The sequence below is a fragment of the Sinocyclocheilus rhinocerous genome, unplaced genomic scaffold (genome assembly GCF_001515625.1).
Source record: "Sinocyclocheilus rhinocerous isolate Xijiao unplaced genomic scaffold, SAMN03320098_v1.1 scaffold174, whole genome shotgun sequence".
Taxonomy (NCBI): domain Eukaryota; kingdom Metazoa; phylum Chordata; class Actinopteri; order Cypriniformes; family Cyprinidae; genus Sinocyclocheilus; species Sinocyclocheilus rhinocerous.
This window is the reverse complement of record NW_015646289.1, coordinates 1,299,071-1,308,324: the sequence shown is the minus strand read 5'-3', so window position 1 is coordinate 1,308,324 and position 9,254 is coordinate 1,299,071. Positions and strand designations below refer to the sequence as shown.

The following is a 9,254-nucleotide window of genomic DNA, read 5'->3' as shown; positions in this document are numbered from 1 at the left end:
ATATATATATATATATATATATATATATATATATATTCATGCAGCGTGAAAGCATGAGGAAAAAAGACAAGAACATGGTGTGTCAGTCAAGTGTATTTAAAGCTATCTCACTCACAATGAGCATAACCTGAAACAAAGCAAATGCTAACCAATCAGAGAGCTGGGTCTTGTAGCTATAAAACTGCAGTCATAGAAATAATACTGATCATATATTTGGATTTAAAACATGTACAACAGAAGGAGGGTCTTGTAGTATGCAGCAAATACAACAAAAATGACTATAATAATAACAATATCTAGCACAATAATATTAAAACTACATGTCAATGTTTTCCCCTCCAAACATCAGTGTCAATTCAGTGTATATTAATTAAAGTCTTGTCAAATCAACAACTGAACACAAAAAGCTTTGTACAGCTGTGTAATTAAAGTGGGGTTAATGCAAAAGATAGTTCATTTTGGATTCAGTGCACAGCACAGCAACAGTTTAGTGGAGCACACATCACTACATCTAGTGAATTATACTGTCCAGTTCAAAACAAACAAGAAAAGATCTCATATTGTAAAAAAGTGGTCTAGTAACGTGCATTTCCAGTGAATCATTCTTGGGCCTCCATGATATAGCCATATTACGTCAAAAAAAATCTGATCTGCTTACAATGGAGGCTTCGCTTAACCACAATCCTTTGATACTACCATTTCCTCTCCATTGCTGAAAAAGATTCAGTGCTTTTTGTAAATGATCTTAAACAGATCACTACATGGTATATGGCTCTAATCAGTAAAAATGTGAATCTCTAAAGATTCAAGATTCATTGCAGCCCTGTCATAGTGCATCGTTGGAGAAACATCAGCCCATGAACAGATCAGTGCACAGTAAAACCTGGTACAAGTTAGCAGTATGGTTAGTTTCTCCCAATGTTGTTTAAAATGTCAACCCCAAAACTAAATATTTTGCCCCTATCTACAACCCCTGTAAGCGATGAGAGGAAACATTCCTGCAACACTTGGAAAATCATACATTCAAATAATGCTACTAATACAATAAATAGGCCTGCTGGAAAATCTGAAGCTTTTGGAACATGGTGGATGGTTTCTAGAAAGTTCAAGCTGTCCAAGGCCAATTGGCCATCTTGGTCAAAATAGTTTTCGACTAGCTTAGACCAGGTAGAAACCAGTCACCATCTTCCAAAAACAAACCTACCATCTTAAAAAGAAAGTAAATAAAAAATGATTTATTTACATTCCTTGCAAACCTGTATGACTTTCTTCTGCGGAACACAAAATAAGATATTCTGAAAAATGCCTCAGTGTTTTTGTCCATACCAGTGATTCCCCAATTTATTTATTTTTTTTGCCATGCAGTTGAACAAAATTGACCTAAAACAACTTTGACCATTAACTAAGTACCCCCTTAGTTAATACTTTTATAATTTAACAGCTAATTCACATGATGTCCACAGGTTCTCTGACATGCAGGTAAGCAAATAAAATATATATGACCCTGGACCACAAAACCAGTCATAAGTAGCACGGGTATATTTGTAGCAACAGCCAAAAATACATTGTATGGGTCAAAAGTATAAATTTTTCTTTTATGCCAAAAATCATTAGGATATGAAGTAAATATCATGTTCCATTAAGATATTTTGTACATTTCCTACTGTAAATATATCAAAACTTAATTTTTGATTAGTAATATGCATTGCTAAGAACTTTAAAAAACTTTAAAGGCGATTTTCTCAATATTTAGATTTTTTTGCACCCTCAGATTACAGATTTTCAAATAGTTGTATCTCAACTAAATATTGTCCTATCCTAACAAAAAATGGAAAGCTTATTTATTCAGCTTTCAGATGATGTAAAAATATCAATTTAAAAAAATTGACCCTTATGACTGGTTTTGTGGCCCAGGGTCACATATATTTTGCCGAAATGTGTTATTTAGTATTACTTTTGACTGTTTATATTTTAAATGTATTTATTTCAATTTTTAAATTTGTATTATTTAATTAGTTATTAGCTTGTCATCCACTCACAAACTCCTTGCAGTTCCCTTAAAGCCCCCCGGGGGTTTGCAAATCACTGGTCCACATGATAAAAGTCAATAGGGTCCAATTCTGCTTTAGACACCACTGACTTTTACTGTATGGATAAAAACAGTTGTTCAAAATAAAAATTCTTCAACACACCTTCTTTTGTATTCCACAGTAGAAAGTCATACAGGTTTGGAACGACATCAGGGGGAGTAAATATGACAAAACTTTCATTTCTGTGTGAACTATCCATTTAAGCTGGACGACTGATTTTGAAAGGAAAGGCTGTCACCTTAAAGCTTAAAAATAATTCTGTTTTGCCTGGCACCCAACAATTTCAATCAAGTGTTAAAGGTCTGCCAACTATAAAATGTTAATCAATGAAATATAGAGAAACTGTATTATGGCATCAAAAGGCCATGAGTAAACTAGCCTACTTTAGAAGTCTTGGTCTATTTCCACCGAAATAGCTGAGATGTCATTGTCAGAAAATGTAAACTACTTTAGTAGACATAAAAAGTCTCAGCATCAAGAGAGAAGGGTAAAGTAATATGGCTCTGCTCCTCTCCTTCAGTCATCTGGTGAACACACCAAGTGCAGCTGGTCTGGACTGCCAACACTCCCGGTGCTGGAGCTCCCGTCGCCCACGTCCCGGGCCACCATACACGGTATGTTGAGATCCGTGGAGCCACCCGGGCTGGAATCACTTCTGCTCACGCACTCTTCCTCGAGCACCAAACAAAGTTCCTTCAGATCCAGATTCTCCTTCACCAGACCGTCCTGCATCCGCTCCAGGTCGGCGAGCTTCTTGAGGTATCCGCCGAGGTCCTCGCGCATCACTTTAGCAGAGTGATGGCCGAATAGTTGCCACTCACGGGCGAGCTTCTTCACTTTCAGACGGTCATCGTCCAGAAAGCAGCACAAATCCCGAAGTTCCTGGTTCTCCTCTTGCAGCCTCTGGTTTATGACTTTGAGTTCCCTGATTTCAAGCAGATGTCCCTGCAGTTGTTTATTGACCTCCTTGATTAATCGACCGCGCTGTATGAGAGCGGACATCTTTTCCGATTCTTCTTTGCGGAGTCGACTCACCAGCTCTTCCTTAGAACAAGCCAGCAAGTCTTCATCGGACATCTTTGACAACTCCCGGTTCAGTATTTCACTGTCGCTCCCCATATTGTACACAAATTCACCGTCAATTGTTATTACAGCGGTTAAACCATAAAAGAACTCTTACGAGGCACATGAGATGTCTGTCACTGTAAATGGATCGCAACATTCCTCATCCAGGCACGAAGAAAACGCTCCATTTCCTCTTCGCTCTGCTATTTATAACCTATAATAAGGGGAAAACACACAATTCTTATATGCAAACTGTTTTTTTTTTGTCATGTTTAACGATTAAAATATCAAACACGTCCTGATTGTAACACACAAAACAGGCCTACCTCTCTCCTCGCTGCTTTAAATTGTAATTGGCAGCATTTATTTCTCAGTATTTAGCTTCTGGGAATCACTGAAGCACAATCGTGTTTGTTCCTGCTCCTCGGGTTGGGATGAGAGGTCAACACGGAGGTTTAAAATAATCCCCGTGGAGCATCTCTTCTCTTCTGTATTATCAGGGATCACAATGTCCGTCCGCATCCGTCTCTCCCCGCCCTAAAGCATTTCCAGTGCACTCCAGTGAACAACCACGGAGCTATTTAGTGTCTAAATAGGCACAAAAAAAATTCCAATCGCTTGCGTTCGCATAAAACGCGTTGTAAATATGAAAAAGAAATAAATAAGAGTCGAAATGTAGGACAGGCTGGATATAGGCTACTAGTGCTGCATGCGATTGGTCGGTTTTACAAATAAACAATGTCGGATAATCCGAATTAACGACGCTGAAATGTATGGTGGCTGCCTTCGTGGTGATTCCTGAGGAATTCGTTGATGTTCCTTGAGATTACAGTGTTTCCTTTGGCGATGGTGGTGGTGGTTGGGGAGGCAGTGATGTCTTCCCCCATCTCCTACTCTCCTCCCTTCCCTTCTTCACCCCCTCCCGATATAGGCTACTAGTGCTGCATGCGATTGGTCGGTTTTACAAATAAACAATGTCGGATAATCCGAATTAACGACGCTGAAATGTATGGTGGCTGCCTTCGTGGTGATTCCTGAGGAATTCGTTGATGTTCCTTGAGATTACAGTGTTTCCTTTGGCGATGGTGGTGGTGGTTGGGGAGGCAGTGATGTCTTCCCCCATCTCCTACTCTCCTCCCTTCCCTTCTTCACCCCCTCCCCTCTTCCCTTACCGTAAACATCTGTACTGTATCCTGGATAGTGAGTGAGTTCCCCTCTCACAGCTGTTTCTAATGTCTAAAGCTCGCCATACTCCTATAACACACTGATGATACATAGCAAAGGATATTAACACAGGTTTATGTTGAAATAAGGTCTAGATGAGACTGCATACACACGGGACACACACAAAACTAACGGAAAGGGTGACAAAAGCTTTTTCTCTACTTTAAGCCGAGGTATTTAGCCACATCCTTCCGCTCCTGCTCTCCAGCACAATTGCTAGCACGAGGACATAACAATGTGGGGTGTTAACCAGGGCCTGGGGTGAGAGGGGGGTTGCTGGAGTGAGAATGGAAACAGGCCACAGTTTCGGATAAACGAGAGGGAGGGGTGAACAACGGCATGCAAGACAATAGGGGAGAGGTGCAGCAGTGTTGAAAATATATACTTGTGCCCTTTGGTGGATTTCAATGAGAGTTAAAGGGTTAGTTCACCCAAAAATGAAAATTCTGTCATTAATTACTTACCCTCATGTCGTTTCAAAAGCCCGTAAGACCTTCGTTCATCTTCGGAACACAAATTAAGATATTGTTGATGGAATCTGAGAGCTGTCTGACCCTGCATAGACAGCAACGCAACTGAAATGTTCCCAAGTCCAGAAACGTAGCAAGGAGATCTGTAAAATAAACCACAATTATACGACACTACGAGAATACTTTTTGTGCGCAAAAGAAAGAAAAATAACGACTTAATTCAACAATTCGTCTCCTCCGCATCACCCTGTAGCGCCATTTTGGAGAATATCCGCTGGACGTAAACAGCGTATGCTGTTCTGTGTCAGCTGCGTCACACGGATACGCTGTTTCAGATCAAATCACAACAACGTAGGAAACAGATCCGGCGTGACGCAGCTTTTGATTCCATCAAAAATATCTTAATTTGTGTTCCGAAGATGAACTAAGGTCTTACGGGTTTGAAACGACATGAGGGTGAGTAATTAATGACAGAATTTTCATTTTTGGGTGAACTATCCCTTTAATTGCAATTTGAATTTGAATTTATTTTTTTTAAAGTTATGTTGGCTAAGCTGCTGCAGGGGATTAAACATTTAACATTATTGTAATTAAATATCCTAATAATCTGGTAATGATGGCATGGTCATACACTTAAATATGAATAAAACAAATTGTAAATTCAGAGAATGTCTTTGTCAGTCTAATCTTCTTAGAAATTTAAGAAATTACTTAATTGTAAAAACACCTGATAGCATCATGACTGAGTCTTTAAAAAATCTGCTTATGCTTTTACTATTTCTTAATCTCTCCCTGTTCTATAGTTTACTATTCTAGATGCTGTTTGAAACTTTGTATTGTTAACACTTCTCGTGTTATTGCCTGCTTAAGATGAATCGCTTGTTGTATTTCTCATTTGTAAGTATCTTGGATAAAAGTGTCTGCTAAATGAATAAATCTGATATTTTTCAAGATATGGAGCCAGCTCTCAAACAATCGAATCATCAAATGCGTCATACCTAACAATAAAATAATACGCTTGTGTCAGGTAAGTCCACTTAGGATTTTTAGAAAATACATGTATTGTAGCATGTCTTGCTGTAATTGTTTAAAACTGTAATGTATGTTAAAACAACTATAGTTGTAATATATATTAAAATGTTACAATTTATCATCTTATAAAATCATGTTATTTACTAGCACATCAATGTACAAGTCTAAATAAATAAATAAAGTGATTTAGTGAACTTGGTTATGTGAAAGTGTAGTTTAGTTAATTTGACACTTCCTAGATGGTTTCATATCATGACAGTATGGTAGGGCAGACAGTGACGTTTCCTCCTAGTAAATGGCTCAAGGACAAAGTACTAATAGGGCAGGATTGTGATGTCATTAACTTCTCAGTTGCTAGGTTAACTCTACTTGGAATTAAACGTGACAACCTGCTTTCACGAAGAGGCTGCAGCCATCACCATGGATTTTTTTTAAATAAATGCATTCCATTTGTAATTGTATCGCAATCAAAAACTTTATTAACAGTCATTTAACTAGAATCTATTCAATGATCCACAAGCTCACTTTACAGCTGATGTAACTATTCATGTTTTTTGAATTTGAAAGTTTAAGCTGGAAAGTTTCCTATTTTATTGTATCAAAGTGACAAACAGCACTATTTAACGAGGCCTATAAAACATAGGTTTAGTTGATGGTGGGCTCAGTATTCAACCAGGTCTATTAGATTAATTAAAATAAAGTAAAATATTATAAATTAAAAACAGTGTTATAATGTATATTCTTACATTATATAGTTATACACTACTATATAGATTAAATATCACAATGTTCTAAAAAATATTAGTGGGATGTATTAAAAAAAAAGTGCTGTTTCATGCCAATGGTATGACAAAACATTCAGTTTATTGTCTAAAACATTCATTAATATACAGTTGTGATGATACCCGAGCACTCGCTAACAGAAACTACAGTATCAGTCACGTGAAAGTGACGTAATATGAATGCGCCGCACACCCGGAAGTAGTCACGACAGTGTGCTGTTGCTATGGATGTGAAGTAGTCGCTAGATGTGACAGTTAGGGTTTGGTAAATATTTACGTGATGGTTACCACTTACCCGTGTATGATCAACTCGTGGTAATAATCTTTAAACAGCGCACACGCTTACATGAGATAAGCTTATGTTTTTGTTGAGTAAAAGTCGAAAGGAACTAGACATACCAAAACAAGAGCTAATGTTGTGACATCTGAATGTGATTAAAAACCAGCTGTCGCGTTGATACGCTTGTGTCTGGTAAGTCCGCGTAGTACTTTTTTTGTTGAAAATACATGGTAATGTAGCATGTCTGTGGTGTGCTAAATTTTGTTATGGATTAGTTAAATAGTTAAATATTAGCTAATGGCCGTAGCTTCAATTCTGTATGAGGAATAGCTACTGTCTGTCTGTCAGTCTTGTAATTGACTTTAGTGTCAAAGATTGAGACTCTTAACACCAGTTTATTCTTGCAACTCACTAAGTAACGTTGAATGTTACAGTCATCTGTTTAGTTTAGTATAGTGCCGATGTCAAGATGTCTGTGGAACTGGATGTATTTGTTGGAAACACCACCATTATGGACAAAGAAGTGTATCAACTATGGCTGAATGGATATACAGGTAGAGTATTATCCGTGAGACCGTAAGTATTGTAATATCTGTTTAGGAATAGGAAGTTAATAATATATTTGTCAATGTGGTCGTCCTCATAGTGAATGATGCAGTGAAGGTGCGGATAGAAGGAGGTGTAATGGAGGAGTGTGAGGCGAGTGCAGAGGTGCTGCTCAGTGACACCATGGACCAGTACAGAACTTTCCAGATGTGCGAGAGACTTTTGCACCACCCAGCTAAACTAGCCAATCAGCTTCTATTTCAGATACCACCAGACAGACAAGCCATGCTCATTGAAAGGTATGCACTGGTTTGTGTCTTGCCAATTTAATTAGTTTTGGTTATTATTCAATTTAAAACATTTATTTGCATTTTTTATTCTAGGTATTATGCTTTTGATGATTCGTTTGTTCGAGAGGTTCTGGGAAAGAAGCTGTCCAAAGGAACCAAAAAAGACCTTGATGATGTTAGTACAAAGACAGGCATTACGTTGAAGAGCTGCAGAAGACAGGTGAGATGAAGGACTATTGTTTTTACACTTTAAATTCGGTTCTCCTTGGTCTATTGGTCCATAAAAGAAAATTCTACATTAAGTTCTGGTTAGCGTAGCGTTTTGTGCTGTCATTTTTATTAGAAAGCCTAAAGATACAAAACAAAAGGCATATGGATACAGCCACAACCTGGACAGATTTTATGACATATTTTGTGAACTTAGCGAACATCCGAAAACATGTGCTGGGCTACATTCACTTGTTATATATGTGTACATGTGGTGGTATGTTTACCAGCTCACAAATAGCTTATAAAATGTGTAAAGGAGTCAAAACAGATTTACAAATTCTTTGTTGCACACATGGAGATCTGCTGCAGAAAGTGGTTCAGATGTCTGTACTGAACTGTAACAGGCTTGAGCATTTTGTCTTTTTAGGGTCGCATCTTGTGACATAACTTCTTGATTTTGGTTTGTTTAGATGTCTTTGGTCCATTTTACAGTCATATATCAGTCAGATCATACAAGAGTTTGTTTGGAAGTACTTGTTTGGTTTGAATCAAGGTGGTTTGAAAGAAATCATTTGGTTTGAATGAACCACACTAATAGAGCAATCTCACCAGCGTACAGTTTAATCAAACCAAACCTGCCAAGTATAAACACACCCTAAGACTATAAACCTCTCATTGGTAGCTAAGATTTATGCTTGGATACTTTTCCAAGACCCTTTTGGAAATGAAATGATTGTATCTATCTCCTTAAATATAGTTTGACAACTTCAAGCGAGTGTTCAAAGTGGTGGAAGAACTCAAGGGCCCCCTGGTGGAAAACATACGGCAACACTTTCTGCTACCTGATCAATTAGCCAGGTGAGAAAGTCTTTTTCTGAGAAGTTTCTTCTTTCTAAACCTTTTTAATTAATCCAGAAATCTGGTAGAATTGAGCTCAGAAAACGAGGAACCAAACAACAACAACAAAAAAGGAATGGTTGTTACTAGGGCTGCACAATTAATCGAATTTCTAATCGCGATTACAATTATGGATGCCACAATTACGTAATCGTTCAAAGCGGCAATTAATCGTTCAAAGTCCACTTATGTTATTCTGCATGCTTAAGATGCGTTTTTTTCTTTCTACATGTTATCTTAAGGGTTTTTCCCATTATTTTAATTTTAGTTTTACTATAACATTATAATACCATTCATATTTGTACTTTTTTATCATTTAAAGGGGTCCTATTATGCTTTTTCACTTTTTCAACTTTAGTTAGTCTGTA

The 9,254-nt window shown here is 37.6% G+C and overlaps 2 protein-coding genes across 3 annotated transcripts in view; one reads left to right on the top strand and one right to left on the bottom strand.

Annotated features, from left to right (window-relative positions):
• Positions 1-2,229: 2,229 nt before the first annotated feature.
• Positions 2,230-4,067, bottom strand: LOC107707238 (coiled-coil domain-containing protein 85B-like). Its single transcript, XM_016511202.1, has 2 exons — positions 3,482-4,067; positions 2,230-3,369 (listed from the first exon to the last, which is right to left on the bottom strand). The coding sequence occupies exon 2, from the start codon at positions 3,207-3,209 to the stop codon at positions 2,607-2,609; it is 603 nt and encodes a 200-aa protein (XP_016366688.1). The 5' UTR covers positions 3,210-3,369; positions 3,482-4,067; the 3' UTR covers positions 2,230-2,606.
• A 2,795-nt stretch (positions 4,068-6,862) lies between these two features.
• fibpa (fibroblast growth factor (acidic) intracellular binding protein a) overlaps positions 6,863-9,254 on the top strand; it is a 5,575-nt gene continuing 3,183 nt past the window's right edge. Inside the window, exons 1-5 of one of the 2 annotated variants that reach the window (XM_016511201.1) lie at positions 6,863-7,135; positions 7,390-7,497; positions 7,590-7,788; positions 7,873-7,999; positions 8,747-8,847. In XM_016511201.1, coding sequence (XP_016366687.1) covers positions 7,413-7,497; positions 7,590-7,788; positions 7,873-7,999; positions 8,747-8,847 — 512 coding nt within the window. In that variant the 5' untranslated portion in view covers positions 6,863-7,135; positions 7,390-7,412. Of the gene's footprint in view, positions 7,136-7,377; positions 7,498-7,589; positions 7,789-7,872; positions 8,000-8,746; positions 8,848-9,254 lie in introns of both variants that reach the window. The other variant, XM_016511200.1, reaches the window with a different exon arrangement.